This window comes from Buteo buteo, chromosome 13, assembly GCF_964188355.1.
Source record: "Buteo buteo chromosome 13, bButBut1.hap1.1, whole genome shotgun sequence".
Lineage (NCBI taxonomy): Eukaryota > Metazoa > Chordata > Aves > Accipitriformes > Accipitridae > Buteo > Buteo buteo.
The window spans coordinates 37,810,917-37,830,684 of NC_134183.1; the positions used below are offsets into that span (position 1 = coordinate 37,810,917).

The 19,768-nt window shown below is 38.4% G+C and overlaps 1 protein-coding gene across 5 annotated transcripts in view; it reads right to left on the reverse strand.

Moving 5' to 3' along the window:
* Positions 1 to 19,768, reverse strand: part of NEO1 (neogenin 1) — a 215,817-nt gene that overhangs the window by 67,508 nt on the left and 128,541 nt on the right. For all 5 annotated transcript variants that reach the window (XM_075045715.1, XM_075045712.1, XM_075045711.1 and 2 more), the window contains exons 6-7: positions 11,609 to 11,763; positions 10,640 to 10,760 (exon numbers count right to left, since the gene is read on the reverse strand). In XM_075045715.1, the coding sequence (XP_074901816.1) occupies positions 10,640 to 10,760; positions 11,609 to 11,763 (276 nt within the window). The remainder of the gene's footprint in view (positions 1 to 10,639; positions 10,761 to 11,608; positions 11,764 to 19,768) is intronic.

The window sequence follows — 19,768 nt, forward strand, 5'->3', positions numbered from 1 at the left end:
ACAGGGACTCAGAGCCTTCAAGCCTGTTTCACAGTTGTCGTACAGTGTATACACATCCTAGTTCACTCCACTTCTGCTGTGGTACAATAAACATAGAATAAATACAGGTGAAGGATAGAAAACCTGTATTAACGTGTGTTGTAAGTTTCTCAAAATACCTCGAAGCTTTTTGCTCCTACACATTCTTCCTCTGTCTCCACCTAACATCCTTACGTATTGTTCCTCTTTACAATATGACATATAATTTCTTTAAACACAAGTACCTTTCAACCATTAATTTTACTCATGAAAACCAAAATTAAACAGGTGACACAGTCCAAGTGTTTCAAAGCATAACTGCATAAGTAGCAATCACTGTAACCCATATTTGCACTGAGCAGAAGTCATGGTGCACACAATCTGATACGAGTACCTTCATGAGGTTTCAAATTTCTTTGCCAAGCCAACTGTAAATACAGTCATAAAACAAGAAATGAAAACTAATAAGCACAATCAAAGCATCCTATAAATTTTGTTATGCCTTCCTGCAATTCACCGCGCACTGGCAAACATTAATCTATTACTAATTTAATCTAAATTAGAGCAATTTAAAGCGCATGCCAACTTTAAACATGAATAGCGTATTGAACGCAGAATATGAGAACTGTTTAGCTCCCAATTTCATGAAGTTAAAATTCAAGAAGTTTGAGATCTAGTGTGGTTTACTTTAATCAGTTCGACTTCTCAATAAGACTATACATAAACAGGGGCCATAAAGAGGGAATAAAGGCCATTTTTTAAACAGGGATTGAGTCAAGAAATGAAACTAACTGAATTAAAACAGCTTTCTGGCAATTTTGAACATACATGCAGCCATGAGAAACAAATGCTGACTTTCATTGAGGAATAATAGCTAAGTAATGTAAATTAAAATAAAAATTAAATGAAAAAAAAAGTCTTTCAGCATTAAAGGGGAGAACATACTGTTATGTTTACAGAAAATTAGCAATGAGTGTACACAACCAGTAACAAAATATTCTCAGAGTTTGGCTTTGGTTTTACAAAACCCCGTTTGAAGTCAGTTTGCGATTTCAGATGCTGTTTATGTTCCTAAACCACAACTTTCAAAATGAGACTTACAAGCTGTTCATCTGTCATTCCTATGAAGCCATTTTGATATTATAAGACAGTGATTGAGGCAGCAAGTTTGGAAAAGCTTTCGCCTACATAACACAAGCACTGTCATTAATTTTTCAAAACTTCATTATGCCATCAGTATTGAGGTCATATTTGTTCCATTTGTTGCTTTTAAAGTTTTTTGCAGAATTGTAGTATAGTATCTACAGCATCCTAGAACTCTTTCATTTAAAAAGACGAGTACTTATGCATGCAAATCATTTTACACATGTGAATCTGTGTGCACACAGAAGAGCAGAAAGCTTATGTGCATGTACAGCGGTGAATGAGGAAATTACTTGGATTTTATAATACAATAGCTGCTCCAAATAGCCAAACTATTTTAAATGGCATATATCATATAGAAGTTATTTGGCTCAAATATCACAGTCCCATAACCTTCAGTATTATTCTAAATTTGTGAAACAGTTTTGACAAACTGTGACAAACGCTGTATGAATACTGTGTTTTAATATGGCAACTGGTTGCTTACATTAAACAAAGTCTTAAGTCTGCTGAGTGAAGAAAACACATGGATATATGTTGATATATGACAGACAAAAGTGGGGAGATTTCTCAAAGGGAGAGGAAATTCCCCTGCTAGTCTTGTCTCTAAAGATACTCATCGCAGTGGATTTTCCATCCTCCTACTTTTGGATCTTCTCCCCATATGAGACCAGATGGGATCTCTCACATCCCACCAGGTTTTCAATCCTAGCAGAGTTGAGTGCCCTTTGCACAGACCTGCTGTCAGGTTCATTACTATTTCCTGCTCCCCTGAGATCCATGATTCATTTCTTTCAAGTACTTTTTCCTTTTTACAGAAAATTTGAATTCTTGGCTGCAAGGGTTTGCAGCCTTACTATTCAGTTTTACTCTACACATCATTTCTTCTCTGGTGGACCCTAAGACTTCTGAAAGCCACTCACGTAAACCACAGGGACCCCTTCCAATTTTCCTTGCATTAAGACACACAAAATTGCATAAGACAAGACACTTCAGTTTGAGTGAAGAAATAGAACAGTCTTCAAGAGGAATACCCAGAGTCCTCCTGTATTAGTCAATGAACTTTTTTTCATCTTGCTCTGACATTTCATCCACAATACCCTGCATATTTTTCAAGGACTTCTATAGTCTCCAGGAATTCCATAGATTGAGAAAATATTTGCTGTATTACCCTGACAACAACACTAAATGTTCTTGACTCATAGTATGTGGCTGCATACAAAATACTCTAAAAAATTACCTCTATAAGATGTGAGAGAGCATGAGAAGTTACATTTGATATCTGTGAAATCATCCAAAATAGGTCCTGAAGTAACATGCAAGTCATCTGTCTCTGGGCTTGAACCAGACAAGGGTAGAAGTTAAATTTATGTAAATTTCTACATATGGAAAATACCCAAAAGTGCAACAGAGTTTTTCAAATCGGAGCACAGGCTTGTTAGTGCCAACTTTTGAATTTCTTTCAGTAGAAGCCAAAATTTGTCAAAAAAGAACTTGTATTTGCCTCCTACAACAGAATAATGGAACTTACAGATATGGAAAACAGAGTATTTCATATATCTTGATTTAAACAAGGCTTTTGACATTGCCTCGCATGACATTTTCAAAAGCAAGCAAAGATCTTGCGGATAAGGCTACTACAAAAGTGGATTCATAACTGGCTGAAAAATCACAAGCAGAATAGTTCTCTGTGCTTTAGTGTCAGAAGGAAAGGTGATATTGAACTGGGGTACACAGGAGGGGATGCCCAGTTCCATATGACTCAATATATTTTTTTTAAGAATCCAGATGGAGCAGAGAAAAGGCTCGTTAAGGTTTAAACAAATGCAAAGTCAGGAGGGCTGTGAGCGCACCAAAGGGCACATTTAGAATTTCAGAGCATGTTGTCAAAGTGGAGAAACAGCCTGAAAAAAGCAAAGGTTTGACACTCCACAAGGTTAAGCAAAAAAAGGTCCAAGGTTTGACTAAGAAGTGGGAAATCCAACTATAGCTAGGAATTTTTTTGATTGGAGCCAGTTTAGAGGAGCTGAAATAGCTTCTAAGAGTGGATTCTGATTCTGATCCACTGAAACCTCCAAGTCTGTGTCAGCCTGAAGTAACCACAAACAACCGAACACCACTTGCAGTATAGAAATGCCAGTTTTTCAGCAAATCTTAGGTGAAATGTGTTGACTCTAGAAAACTTTGATCAGACTTCTGATGTTCTCCACCCTGCTGTGGGTCAGGTAAGCTCCAGGAGTCCTGCCCACCTCATTTCACTGCTATCAGGCTTGTGATAGCTCATGGCCAAACTCTGGCAGAGAAGTATCAACATAAACCAAAATTATTCATGCAGCAATGGTCCTGGACAGAATTCAATTACACAAAGAAAGCACCAATTTACATCAATAAGTGATGTCTTTAAAACTCTCTCAGAATTAGGATTCACCTAATGCAATTCAGTGGAGGAATTAATATCATACAGTGCAACTGAAGTCATGTTATACTTTAATCAAATCTGGTTTGTATTGTCAAACTGCCACCAATACCAGACATTTAAGTTTCTCCTAAGGAGATCAGCAGGGAAATACATACCACAAAATTGTCATAATTTGACTGTTACATTAAGACTATACACAGAGATAAATGGGGTCCATTCATACCTCTCAGACTGAGTCTTTCTGAATTGTACAATACTACTAGTTAGGAGGGATCTCAGGAGCTCATCTATGCAAACTCTCACTTGAGCAGAGCTACCTTTGACCAGGTTGCTCAGGGCCTTGTCTAGGTGTGTCTTGAGGATCTCCAGGAACAGAGATTTCACAGCCTCCCTGGGCAACCTGCTCCAACTGCAACTACCCTCATTGTGAAACTGTTTTCTCTTATCGGAAATTCCCTTTTTGTAGTCTTTTACTGTTACCTCCGTCTGCCCTATGCCCTCCATCAGCTGGTTGAGCAGTAAGACTTTAGGCTTCCACTCATCAGGATTAATCAAACTCATTTCTCTCAGAGTCATAGTATATATCAGGACATCACATGCTCTAGCTCCCTAATTATCTTGGTAGGTCTCCAGTGGGGCTCCACTATGCCAATGTCTTTCTTGTGTTGGGAAGCTTAAAACTGTCCTAATATGGTCTCACAAGTGCCAAGCACGGGGAAACAATTACATCCCTTGACCGCCGGCCTATCCCACCAAGTCCTTTTCTGCAAAGCTGCTTTCTTTGGTGGCAGCCAGCCTCTGCCACTGCATGGAGTCACTCTGGCTCCGATGCAGGACTGCACATTTGCTAGTGGTGAACTCTGAGGTTCCCTCCAGCCCACTTCTCCAGTCTGTCAGGTCTCTTTCTGCCAATGTATTTGCTGCTCCTCCCAGTCTGGTGTAACCTGCAGACCTGCTACAGGTGCTCTCTGTCCCATCATCCAGGTCACTGATGAAGATACAAAACCCTCTCTGGCCCAGAAATCAAGCCCTGGGTAATGTCACTCATTTCCTGGGCTGCTGGTTAGTCTTCACCCCATTCACCACGACACTGGGACTCTGCCGGGCCAGCCAGCTTTCCCCACGCCCCACCATCCACCCATCAAGTCTGTATTTCACCAGTTAAGCTTCAGGGATACTACTGGAGATGGTGTCAAAGGCCTTGCTAAAGGCGAAGTAAACAATATTCACTTCTCTCCTCTTGACCACAAGGCCAACCATTTAATCTTAGAAGGCTACTGGGATAGTTGAGCACAATTTGCCCTTGGTAAATCCATACTGGATTTTCCCAGTCATCATTCTCTTTCATGTACCCATATCACAGCTTCCAGTGGAATTTGCTCCATAACCTTCCCTGAAATGGTTCCAGCTCCAGCTGAGCTTTGTCTGAGCTTTGTGCTAGTTCCATCCTTGCACATCCAGGCAACATCCCTCACTTTTCTGCCTTTACTTCCAAATTCTATGTACTTTCTTTTTGTGTTTGAGCCCAGTTAGGAGCTTCTTCTTTATCCCTACTGGTCTCCTGGACACACATGCTCAAATTCCTGCACTTTGGAATAGACCATTCTTGTGCTTTGAGAAGACTGTCCTTCAGGATCAAATGGTTTGCCTCTCACCCATTAACACAATCTCCCATGAGAACCTGCCAAAAAGATCCCTGAACAAGTAAAAAAATCTCCTGCCTTGAAGTTCAAGGCTGTAATTCTGCTATTTTTTCTGCTCAATTCTCTTAGGAGCCTAAATTCAAGCACCTCATCATCACTGCTGCCAAGGCTGCCCTGACCGTTATATCTCTGATCAGTCCTTTTTTGTTCCTGAACAGCAGGTCCAACACACCACCTCCACTAAGTCATCCAGTCAGACACACATAACCCGTGTCAAGAAATTCCCTTCAGCCTACTCCAAAAACTCCCTGTATCACCTGCTACACCACCAAGTTGCCATTCCAACACACACCAGGTGGTTAAAAAACCCACAAATACCAGGGCCTGCAATCTCCAGTTGTATAAAGAAAGCTTCATCTACTTTTCCCCTTGATTAGCTGGTCTTTAGTAGACACACGCAACAGTGCTGTCCTTCCATTCTCTGATCCTCATGCATAAGCTCTTGGCTGGCTCATCACCCTCTCCAAGGTAAAGCTACATAAATTCGAGTCACCCCTTTGCATGCAGCGTGACCCTCTTCCTTGCTTCCCTGCCCCATCCTTCTGAAAGAGCCTGTATCCATCCCTTGGAGCCACCCTGAGATGCCTCGGCAATCCCAAAGGCCTCACAGCTCTGCAACAACATGGCACACTTCTAATTCCTCCTTGTCTCCCATGCTGGTGATATTAATTCACCCGGAGGGTATCCTTACTTGGATATGTACTATTTCTCATGAAAAATTTAAGTTTAAAGAAATGGATAGTTCCACTACAAAAAATCTTGGCATGGTGTACTAATGGACACAAGCAGCATATTCAATTCATTCACTTGAAGATCTCACTCCTAGGCAACTCACAAATGCGGCACAGAATGGCAAACGCTAACTTTTGTGGTATAAAAGTACAAAAATCACGCAGCACACTACACTTACTTTGGAATTTTGAAGGTGATACAGTGCATCTCAAATAATGTTTTGAAATTGTTCTCTAAATAACGTGGCATATTTGTTTACAGTCTATGATTTTTCTTTATACAGCATTCAAGAATCACTCCTTTTTTTTGGTGCCTGAGTACTTGTCAAATGCCTATCACATAGGGGTGATAGGGAACCATCTGCCTCCCTCCCCCAAAGGCACCTCCTTTTACTTATTACCACCTGTTCTTTTTTCAGTCCCCAAATGGTAATTCTGAGCAATGCCAGATACACAGGAAAAGGCCAGGTTACAGGTCCTGGCTGAAATTTTTAGTCTTGTCACTAGCATTTAACCTCCACAAAGAAAATCCAAATGTATCCATTATTGAGGTTTTCACAGACCACACAAAATAATGCCGTAAAAATGATGACAAGAAATAGCTTTGTTATAATTAAGTAAGCATAGTAGTATATCTGATCCATAATTGAGACAGACAGAGGCTGACCAATCAGGATCAAATTTTAAGTAAAAAAGGCTGGTTTTGTGTAAAGAAGGAGGGGGAGAGATTTGAGGTTGCTGAGAAAGTAATTCCTAAGGCACAACTAAGGTTCTTCCCTCTCACTAGGATACGCAGGAATCCTCTGTGGTGCCATTTGCAGGTTATAAGAGAAGACCACCTATTTCTTAATCAGTGAGGCAGAGACGAGCATCGAGCCTGTCAAACACCGGCAGAGGGCAAGTGCAGACAAACATGGTAATTGAGGTACTCCCCTTTCTTTAGGTAGTTCTTAAATTATCCCTAAAAGGCAGACTAGGCAGCAGAGCCACAACTCCAGTGAAATTCCCAAAGGTACTCACCCTTCAGGGGAAGGCCAGTATCTGAGAAAGAAGGACAAAATTTCAAATCTCAAAGTATTTGGAAAGCAGATGGGATGCTTTTCGACCCTCTTGCAGAATTCTCCACTTGAAGTTAAGTACGACAGATACTGGTAGGAGAAGAGTATTTAACTTGGACCGTTTACCTGAATCCTACTCCCTCTCCTCCCCCTTTTAACCTTTCCAATTATGAACAGTTGTCCTAAAAATCTCTTCTCTCAATGCCACAATTCTTCCATATATCCCAGAAAAAACAAAAGCTGTGGACTCTGTAGAGCCAATCCATTTCCAAGTACAGTCGTCTTTTCTAAATTAACAGAGAATTACAGAATTTTAAAATAAAACAGCCACTCCAATAAGCCTTCAAATTACCCTAACTTTTTTAGCCACTCAATTCTTCAACATTTTCCACAAATAACTTCCGTATATACTGCCAGCTTTTCAGAATCCACCCCAAATACAAAAAAGACCAAGCCAAAAGAAACTTATATCTGATCAACAATTATATTAAGCTTATTCTAGCAGATGAGTGTCTGCACATACACTGGTCTGTGTGGCTATGCACAACATACACTCACACATATTCACGTACTGAAACTGTCACTGCGCAGAAGACAAGGTGAATCACCAAAAATACTGCTACCTGCAAAGTCAGACATCTATGTCCAAATACAGAAAACCTTTTGTTGTAGCAGATAATCACATTGTATACTTTACGCCTATTGTATTTAAAAATTCTGCTACCTTCCAAGACTGAAGGAAATACAGATGCAGTATTTTTACTTTCAGACCACTCAGAAATCCTTACAGTACACCTCAATAAAGCTATGAATAAAGCTATGGATAAAGCAGCCATGTTCTAGGCAGCAAAAACCAACACGTTGGAAGACTCCATATGAAGGGTTTAGACCAAAACAAGTTAATGTACAGAAGAGCCAACTAAGTTCTGATATAATATGCAAAGTGCAAACAGTTTTATTGGTTTATTTCTATTTAACCTTTCTCAGCATACCTTCCTCAAACTTTGAGTAACTCTGCCTTTTCCAGCTACTCAAACTCACCTCTGATGGCAGCAAACTACCCCCTTCCTTGCTGTCAATTATACCACAATCAATACCGTAGTCCATTTATAGAGCCCACACAATAGTCTTGGTCCATTTCTTCAACACTGACCCATAGAGAATGCATGCCGCCTCTCCAAGAAATTCCATAAGGCTTTTACTTTCTAATTTAAATTTAATTTATTAAAGATCAATTTGATATGATAAGCAAAAGGGCTAATGGGAAATAGTTTCTATATAGCCAGATGTTTGCCAATTCCATTTAGGAAGGAGAAAACAGAGAACAGCAAGGGAAGGGACACACTGCTAATTGGGAAGAACTTCGATGAGCACTTAATGTTTTTTTCACTGAAATTACTTTTCAAATTGGCAAAGTAGGTATTTCTCATCATCAGGTATGAAATGGGGGAAAAAAAACAGCTTTCCAAATTAATGATCGAAGTGTTCAGAATAGTGTTTGCTCAAATTAGTGTTTTTTAATTTTCACACCAAGATAGCTGTGGTGAAAAGAACTACTATATATGATACCTTTATCCTCTTTGCCTGAATAGTGTTTCCTTCTTCGCTGTTCATATATTGTGAGAAGGTATTAAAATATAAGATATCTGTATTTTCTTCGACTGTGTATACCAGTTTTCATATATCACAACTAAGACACAGCACATTAATTCCTAATTGCACTACTTGTTATCCCACTACTCAACCACAAAAAAAAAAATCAAATGTACTTTCAGTGATGTACCATGTGGTTATCTCTACTGTTGGAAAACAACAACTAAAATGCATCAGTGTTACACAGGGAGTGCACTGTTAAAAACACTGCAGGCCATGTAACAGAATGATACGACTTCGGGGGTGTATCTTTACACCCGAAATGAGACTCCATCAACACTGCATCCATAATCCTTTGGCAGCATGCAAAAGAAAAAGGACAGCATTATAAGGCAAAGTCCTTTGGTATAACAGGACAGGTTGCCAGAGTAGAACAGGAAGGAGAAACCACTGGGCAAACAACAGGGGAGGGAAAGGAAGAAGAGTGAGACCACAGGAACTAAAATAATAACAGTAATAGTAATTTATAAACCACTACTGGGAACTGGGTGAAAGTACAGACTTGGGCAGGGCTTCAAAACCCAAGTATATTAATTATTCATTATTTTTCAAATGTGGAAAATATGGAATAATGCTTCTGCTTGAAAGATTTGGAAAATACTCAGGTGATTCATGCATATAGCAGAAATAAAATTACTTTTAATAATTTTTATGGCAACCTGATGACAGTAGGCCATTGCTGGATCCAGATGCCTAACACTACTCGGAGGTTGAAATCCCACGGCTCTATAGTATTAAAGCTACTGAATCCAGTAGAGGGCACCTTTCCTTCCCCAAATCATTGTGGAAAGTACATGCATCTCTTCAGCCAGCAATGAAACACACCCATATCCAAACGAGAATTCAGAAGAAGTTATAAGTGCACAACTACTCCACAAAACAATCAGAAAAGAAATGGAAAATCTCTCTTTATGGCACGCTTGTAACAGTTTACTCTCTGTACGTTGAACACCAAAACCAGATCTAGCAAATTCACATCTGTTAAAATTGCAAGTGTGAAGTTACATCATGCCTCTGACCATACATAAGACTGTTTCTCCTAAATGCTTTCCATCCAAACAACAACAACAAAAAAATTAGAGTTTTGAAACAATACTCCAAAAAGACAGGCAACACAAAAGGCCCCAAAAGTATAGAATTAGTATTTTCTTGTCTGACTTGTCTCTCCCCTCATCCCTCTTACTATTGGTTTTCTTCCCTTGTGCTCTTAGAAATTATTTTTAAGAACTATATGACCTGAAAGAGGAAAACAAGCTGATGCCTTAGCAACCATATTTGCACTATCTTTTTTTATGGAAAATAGTAGGTCTTTAATCATAACAGCAATTATTCTCTTTTTACATCCAAAATATGCAATGCAGGACATTGCAAGAAGGTGAGTACTGTTAGTAATTCCACTGACTGGAGCAAAATAACAAACATTTATCTTAAACTGCAGCTGTAACTCAAAAAAATTTCTGCAGTTGCAGTTTGCAGAAATGACAAAGCTTACTACTTTTTAAACTAACAGCACAAAAAAAAGCTTCTGACACTGGAATGACTTCAGTGTAAAATACTTCATTGGTGGTGCACTCTGCAAGTGCTTACTTTTCACTTGTGTAATTTCAGTGATTGTTTTCATTTCAGCTATCCTGTTACTTTTTTAAAAATCTCAGCATGCAACAGTATTTCAGATTTCCAGCTACAGTTTATTATTGCGCTAAATATTTTCTACGTGTTTTACAAAATATAAAGCGAATCCTTAATTTCTCCTAAGTAATTTTAAGTGTACAGAAGACAACACTGAACCACTCATATGATTTTTAAAAAAATCCTACTCTAGCTGAGTTATAGATATAACCCATCATCTGGAAATGGTCCCTTGAAATTGCTCCTCCCCATCTTTTGGCATCGTATTGTCACAGTTTATCTTACCAAGGTCAAGTATTATCAGCTGGGCTCCAGCCTGTGCATTTCCAACATCATTTTCTGCAATGCACTGATAGAATCCTTCATCTGATTTCACCAGACCCAAAACTTGCAGATTATGTTCTTTCTGAAGAGTAAAGGAAAAACGCAACACTTAAAAACAGGTTGCAATTGCAAAAACAATGGTAGTGTTATGGCACATTACTATGACAGGAGAAACTTCTGAACAGTAACATGGAAAAGTGTATTTGGAGCTCATGTCAGATTTCATCTCTCTTGCACTGAATCCTCAAATTATACAGCATCAAAAAGCAGCACAAGCTCTTACTAATGGCTATCATTTTCTAGCATCACATATCACTGGCAAGTCATAACATTTCCATGGCCATTTTTATGATATTTTAAGCACTGAATATAGCCTCATAGCTCACTGTTACAATCCTGCAACCTCAGGTATACCCAATTATACAACCATTAAGTTCTCAACTATGCCTCACTAATGACTTTCACTACATCTAAAATTTCCCTCTAGAAGTACCAGTGTGCCAGGACTCACAATCCACAACTCAGTTACATTTATATTTAAACTCCTGTTTGAAATTGTAATTTTCATTGATCACAGATGACTGCAGAAAACACAGCCAGCCAGTGTTCATGGCAAGCTTGCACTTTAACACGTTCAGCCAACAAAGTGTGTTTTGTCATTGTGTGTGCGTCTGTCTCTCATGGAAAGTCTAAGCTATAAAGAAATTGACTCATACAATATAAGCAACATGTCTTAGCGGTTCAGTAAAACAACTGAATTACAGAGCATTGAAGGTTTCAAGAAACTGTTTCTCTTCCAGGCCCCAAACATCAATAGCACAAAAATAGGAAGCTGGTCCCGTAAAAGAACCTAGCTTCCATGCATATGTATTAGAGGACTAACAGACAGGTCAACAGCTTAAAAATCTGCAAAACGGACAATATACTTACAACAATTTTGAAATAGTCACTTGGGATCACCATGTCTCCATTCTTGACCCATTTCACAGTTGGAGTAGGTTTTCCAGTCACTTCACACTCAAACACAATGTCCATGGATTCATGAGCGTAAATATTTGCAGGGCGCTTCAGAAATTCAGGAGGAACTTCAAATAAAATGGAAAAAAGACAAAAGACGGTATTAGCATCCACAAAAACTCATCAGTTGTGCTCATACTCAAAACTACAGTAAGACTCAACACATATAAAGATGACTTCAGGGACTCTAGCACGAACACTAGCAATGTTGGCAGCAATTTTCAGATCAGGGTTTGATAGAAGCTGATATAAGCTCTGTTTTACTTCAAAATTACATTTGGGCCAGTTAAACAGCCAGCCATTTTAATTTGAAATGGCCTCTTGAGAATACATGAAAGAAGAAATTGAACTGAGATGTATAAAGTGTAAAGTTAAAAAGTATTTTAAAATCAAGAGACATAGATGCCATTTGGAAAAATGTATTTCCATGGTTGAAAAATACACTGCAGTCTCTTATCTGCTGTAGGCATGTTGCTGCATGCTCAAGAGACCACGGCAGGCAGTGGATTTCAGATGTTATTCACACTCTTCCTTCACCAACTCAGAGTTCATCTAAGCAAATCATTTAGTGCTTAGTGGTGCAGAAGTTTTACGTCCCTTTCACAAATAAAGATTCTTGTGGGATAAGCTCCGCAGCAAGACAATGAAAGGTTTTACAAAAGCCTTCAACCCTTCCTGCAGCAAAGTTTATTATTTTATAAAGCAGAAAGATAGTGAGTTAAGATTTGAAATTTAAAAGTCAGGCTAAGATGAAAATGGCTGTCTGGAACTTTTTCAATAATCTACACTTTGATGCCCAGTAAGTCCACCTGCAGCTCCATAAAACACAGAACAGAGGTAGTGCAGTCAGGCTGTGTTATACAAGAGTATATCATGATTCGCAACAATTTATTTATTCAGACAAAACTTTGCAGTTGATACAAAAGATTTTTTTCAGAGAGTTCTTTGTACTCAATACTTGAAGTCAGTAGGTAACCAAAAGCTAAAATGATACAAAAAAAGACTTTTTAAAATGAATGGGCACAAAACTAAGATGAAACTTTTCCTAGAGTACCCTTGCCTTGTACTTCTGTGAAGAAACTCAGCCTATCAAATGGACAGTGCTGTATTTATCCAAAGATTTTCTTCTCTGGTTTGTATAAGCCCAAGAAACACTATGTACAGCACTACACACATACCTTCGTATCATACTGATAATGTATTACAGATAGATATGACCAAAGGCATGTATTGCCTAACACAGTAAAACAGAAAGGTTCTTCATTTAAGACGTGTACCAAAGTTGTTACCTCTGGGTCTTGGCTACCTTTTTAAATGTCCTTATGTACTCAGAGTAAGACTAATTAAATTTATTTAAAATCCATAAAAATTCTGAGATACAGAATTTTTTGCTAACAAGCCCCAAAGCATCCAACACACAGACACGTTAAAATTCTTCTGTGAACAAATGTGCCGCTAAGAAGCATCCAGCAGCATATAAGGACTCCCCACTTCAGCTCAGCAGCAGAAAGAGCAGCTGTTTGCAGGCACGTCCAATTTGAATATCATCTATTATGAAGAACATTCACCTATTTATTTGTTTTTACTATGCTCACAGACACAAGGGTGATTTGCTTACTTATGTTGTCAGGTCTGATTGTTCAAGTTCCAGGAAAGTCAAAAGTGGCCTTCTGCCCTTTAATATTTATCAAAGAAAGTCAATATGGAAGGCCTACAGAGTTTAGGCAAACATTTTACACGCTTCACCTATCAATGGGGTTTATTTCATGCTAGGCAATAAGGAATACTAGATCATGTTTTACTTCTTCCTGTGAAAGGATTATAAAGCTTTGTAGGTGGATTTAATATTTTTTAAAAGGTGGAGACAAGCAGCTCTCCAAAAAACCCTCAAGTTTCAGATTATAAATTAGGAACTTGAACATGTGGAAATACTTCTTTATAGAGTAAGAAAATGGCTTAACTCTCCGATAAGCACGTAAACCTATACCAGAAACTACATAAAGATGTACATATATATTCACCACTCTAACTCTCTCACACAGGAGCAAAAATCTGGATGGGGCTGAGTCCAGTTGCCGATGACTTCAGACATGCATTTTGTATAAACTTTCCATAAATTTACCACACACGCCATAAACTCCACCTTAAAATGATCTAGATATTTTTGTACTTACTATCTGTGTCAGATGGCTGTTATAACCATATATAACTCTGACAGTTGTAAACTGTCTTCTGAATTTATTTGTAGCCAAACTGCGATTATTTATTCTTTATGAAAACAGTGCCTTTTATTTTAAATTTTTATTCCTCCCTGGCATTTATCCTCAGCATTTTTATTTATTGTGAGCTGCACTATTTCTCCACTCCCTTCCCACATCCCAGCCTTTATTTTGGCAGCCTCAACAAGTCACATTTGCTTAGTTCTGGTATGACAAGTCACCAGCACCCTCCTCGCAGACCCTCTGTATTTGCTCTAGCTTGAATTCATCTTTGTAGCCCATGGAGTTTCAATTATTTGCATGCAGTTTCAGATGTGTCTCACCAGTGACTTGAAAAATGGCATAAATACAGTGTTATCACTACAGCAAATATCTTGCCCAATTCATTCTACTACTGTATTTGCCCTCTCCTAGATGCATCATACTGATGTCAGCCTGTGATAGATCATTGCTCTCTCATCGTTTGCCATTTTTAACTAATGAGTAATTTTGTTGCAGTCTGCTTGATCAATAGTTTATGTTCTCATTTCCTTTCAATCTCTTTCTCCGTATGTATACGGACACACACACACACACACGCACATATTGATTCTCAAAATGCTAACATGGTTGAAAAAAAGGGACCATAAAAATTGGAAACATGAAAAGTTAGTTTTCCGTGAATGTACAATGCTCCTATTTTCATAACATTCGTTACAGGCTAACATTTAACTCCTTCACCAGGTATTAAACCTGTCACAGGAATCTGAATAAACATAAGCCAAGAGCATTCACTGTCAAAAGCACAAAACTTGTGTAAAAAAATTCATCTGATGACCTCAGAATACATGCAAATTGCTGTACTGAGTAGCTACGCTGTAAAACTCAAGCATGAGAAATGGGATAGAATAAGAGAAGTTCAATAAAATCACAAGTGGCTCTTAACACAAAAAATAGCTGCTCTGGGTTCAAGACTGCCTCTGCCAAAGTTAGTTACTTTATCAAAAGAAGTATTCTGATACAATTTATCTTTAATTAAACCACATTTTTATCCAGTTTTCCATTTACTTCTATGTTTTTAATGGTTACCTCTTTCAAAACCATATTTAGACATCCTTTTATTTTGGAAATGATGAGCATAAACATCACAGAGGAGACACAGCAGACCTTCCCTCAATAAGAGAAGCATCAGAAGGGCAAGTCCGTACTCCTCAGTATACATGTCGTCTGCCCAGCACAGACTGTATGACAGGAGGATCCTACCCTAAATTCTTCGAGACAGATGTCTCTAGTCATATTCCGCATATTTTCCTCTTTGAATATGTTGCCAGCAGTTTAGACTTCCCTCAACATCCACCTACCAGGTAAGAGACTTCCATAATAACCAGCAGAAAATAGGTAGCTTTTTAAAAGCAAACCCAAAATTGAACCACAGAAGAAATAACAGTAATAGTTTGGGAATGGCTATCGCTAATCTGAAAGGTTCAGAGGGGAGTAGGTAGAGGGTGACAAGGAAGGAGGAGCACTATAAGGGAACTGATGGACCATCACATCTGAAACAAAATTAGTGCAAAGTGAAGTTCTGGGATTATTTCTGTTTTCTCCACCAATGTTTAACTTGTAATGAAGACATTTGGAAAGTAGACGAATATCTTTAGCAACTGATATTGCTTTAACTTGGGGCATCATCCACAAGCAGGCATTAATATTGAATCATAAGATTCAATATTTTTTTGCCACAAAAATGAAAGTTGAACTAGATAGCCTATTACCTGCTCTCAAATATTTGTGGTTTAGGAGATTAAGAATGTAAAACACATTCTTTTTTCAAAGTGACTTTGCTCTTCTGTCGTATGGAGCAAATGCCAAGCTGCTTACAAAGGGACAATAATATGAGAAGTGATTGCTTTATTATCAGTTACTTTCCAGTTAATGAATTAAAAAAATGCTTTTAAAATACACTTTTATAGTTTAACTATGTGAATGTTTGGCATTCACACAGATTAACACAATGCAAGTACAGATGTTTGTGGTAGAGAAGTTAAATTGATAACCAGAGAGCAAATGTGCCAATTACCATACAAAATAAGATTTGTAATGGAAGATTATGTGTTCTGTTACCAAACAGACAATTAAACTTCAAAGACGACTTGGCAGCTCAGCCCACTTTTATCCCTCTTAATGTTAGCAAGCAAATAACAACTATTTAAATTGCAAGATGCTTGCACAGAATTTCACATGCACTGTGGGACCCTTAGAGAGTCCCTAGCCAAGAGTATCTTCTGCCCTTTTGTAGATTTAGAAGACAAAATATTTTGATCACAACAGTGATAAAAAAAAGAAACAACAACAACAAAACAATCTGTGTCAGCAGTTGATTCAAACTTCTAAGCTAAATCCCAGTAAAGGTGAAATATTTGAAAAATAATATGCTTTTTTCAGCCAACAGCTGTAAAATGATGGAAAGAGCTGAGGAACTACACATATGCAAGAGGAACTGCACCCAAGTTGAAGTGGAAATGGGAATGGATGCTGGGCATGGATCCCATTCCACAAGTACAGGTGATCAGAAGGAAATGGAAACAAATTGCCCCAAGTCTCTGCTCCTCCATCTCTTCAGGTATAGGAGTGGCTAAAGGCAACACACTGCTGTACAGGACTGAAGCTCTGATCTGCTTCATCCTTGTGCGCTAGCACAATCCAACGTGGTGAATTCACAAAGTAAAACATTGGCTTAGGATCCACATTATCTGTGTGTTGTTTTTTAAATGCTCAAGGATTAGAAACTTTTAAACAGCTATGTGGAGAGTATTAAAGTAACATCATTTATTCTGAACTTTACAGAACAACTGTTTCTTCAAATGTCTTTTTGGTGGTCAGTAGCTCTTGCCTGTTCTCTCTCATTAAGAGAGAAATTTTGTGGCCTTCAGGGGCATAGTCAAAAGAATCTGTTTTCACTTCAGCCATCTGTACTGCTTCAAATAAGAGAGAAATTAATTACATTCAGTCCTCTCCATCTCTTGAAGAGCTTTCCTTTCAGTCTTACAATCACTGACGTGAGAACAAAGGTTTCTGGTTTCGCAATCCTGTTTCAAACCTGAAACATCAAGCTGAGCTATAACTCCACAAGAAACGGAAAAATTCAAGTTCTGCATAATTAACTAATCAGAACTTTCAACTTTCTTAGTTACAAGCACGATGAACCTTCTCCTACAATAACCAAATCAAAATGCTGCTATTGTAGAGAAGATCTCATTTTTATGTGCGTTAACCTTTCCTGAAAGTCAAATCCCCTCCACACTGTTCCCCAGAAGGAGGAAGAAAACCCTAACGGTGGCAAAGCAGCGATTCCTGATAATCAGACTCGAGCAACAAAGAAAACCCTGCAGAGGCGGAGAAGTGACCGCAAGCAGGCAGGCTGGCCATTTAGACCACCATAACGAGAAAAAAAATATGTAAGTCCGAAATCTTTTTGTAAAAAGTATCCAAAAGAGAACTAGGCATAACATGTCTAGTACTCCTCAAAGGACAGGCAGCTGCAGCTGCACCATTATCTCACTTCCTAATATATTTAAAATACTGTCTGTCGTACATGAAGCGCTTAATAATAGTCTCATTTTGACGGCCCAGAAACACAGATTGCTAACTATACTTCCAAAAGACTTACTCTCATTTTAAAAAGCATTAATAAACAGGCTGTTGGTCCATGCATAGCATCAGACAAAAACATACACATGATCAACTGTAAAAGGTAGAGATCATCTCTTTTACACAGTTTTGCTGTCTCCCCACGTTCTCTATCACCTTCCTTATTCCATGCAGATGAATTACTCTCCTTGCTCCCATCAAGTCACCGAACTCCTGCAGACATGACTCCGCTGTTAACGCCAAGTCCCTCAAGAGATATGTGACTATATAAGCACCCTGTATGTATAACATCCCGGCTCACAACACAGGTGCAACACCCACTTCATGGTCCTCCCTACCTGCAAGTTAAAACTCATTAGCACCACTAACCACAGGAGCTTTTGACCAGTCTAAACAGGTCTCTGGTAAGTCTGGAGTGGTAAAAAGCACCATCTCTAAGTCAGGAGAATTTCATCCACCTGTGATGGCTGTCCTAGCAAACAGGCAACTTGAAGCAAAACCCAAGATCTCGCTCAGCTTCACAGTGTCACAAACTGGCAAGACGCCTCACACCAGGATTAAGTTTCCCGATTAAGTATGATGCATATGTTTTGTCACCTGCTGTCTTCTATAGCATGAACAAAGAATATGCATCAACCCCACCGTAGGACTATTCCCTTTGCACACTGAGGCAGCGTTATGACTTAAACAGTCTAAGGCAGCCAAGGGACTGAAATGCAACAACTTAATTTCCAGACAGAAATTGGCAAGGACAAGACTGAAGTAGCCATTTCTGCTTCCTCAGCCACCTGCAAATGCCCTCAATCCCCCAAAAGTAAGAATGTGTTTTCCAAAGTCACACAATCAAATCATAGCTCTTGTCATCATCTCTGCACCCCCTTCCTTCTACACTTTTGTCTATTACAAATATTTCTTTAGCAATCAATGCTTACCATTCAAATACAAAAGTATTTTCTAATTCCAAAAGTTTCCACATACTCCAAATAGTAGATACAAAAACTAAGCAGACCTGCTAAATTTTCATAGTGTATCTCCGATTAATCATGACTTAAGCATTCTTGGTCAAATGACTTCCATTTTATAACTACATTTCTGATGGATGCTGTGGGTAGAATCCCTATCTTGTATTTCAGTTAACAATCAGGATTACCAATACTATTTAAACTGGACATTTAACTATAAGACCCATTTCCTATCAGCCTACAATGGTAAGCCCAGAGGAATTTTATTTCCTCCTCCAGGCACAACAACATATTCTATTAGGATATGCTACACATCCTATCAGAATCCTAATAAAGTTAAACTTAATTTTAAGAACTGCAAGTTTGTTTCTAAGAAGGATGGAACTCTGCGATACCATGACCACCCTGTTAATCCATTCAATCACACCTTGAGTCAGTATTAACACATGCAGTGGTATCACTGTAATACATAAGACCTTCTCCAAATCTACTTGTCAAGCAATAAACCATTCTATTTTAATAAGATGTCTGACAGGATTTAAAAATCTTTGAATTTTTTTGTAAATTTGCCAAACTGGAGGGTGTTTTAGTGGATATTTCCAATCCCACATCAGACCACAGGACATAATTTCATTGCCTGGGATAAGTTCACTTTTCAGTGCTAGCCCCAGAGAAGACTGCATTACATACAGAGTGCATTTTATTTAAATAGCAATTTCCTTGGCCAGTTAGCTGAAACCAACTACTTTCTGTCAGCCAGGTAGCACGATACATAGGACAGACCGATGAAAATGTTTTAAATTATTTGTATTATGATAGTGCTTGGGAGCACCCACGAAGCACACTGTGTTAAAAACAAAGGCAAAGTGTTTAATATCGCAAGGCAAACAATGAAATTAAACAAATTCAGGATAAATTAGAACATTAAACCATTAAGGTGACGGCAATAGTTGTCAAACATCCCAGTTACATCTTATATTCACCTAAGTCTACAAAAATATTTTCTGCTTCATGGTATCAAAGCGTAATTACAAACTAGTTTGCAAGCCTATTGGCCTTCTAGATACATGTTTTTCCAGAATTTTGATTCCACTCCAAAATGACATGACATCCTTCACCTCCTGGCATTCCCACCAAAACACAGATAAAATGCATAGATTGATGTTTGACAGCAGAAGTTTTGATTATCTTTTAATTCTACACTCTAGTTGTACAAATTAGCTGGGTTTTGTCAAGTGTATCCTGAAAAAAAAAAAAAGGAATTA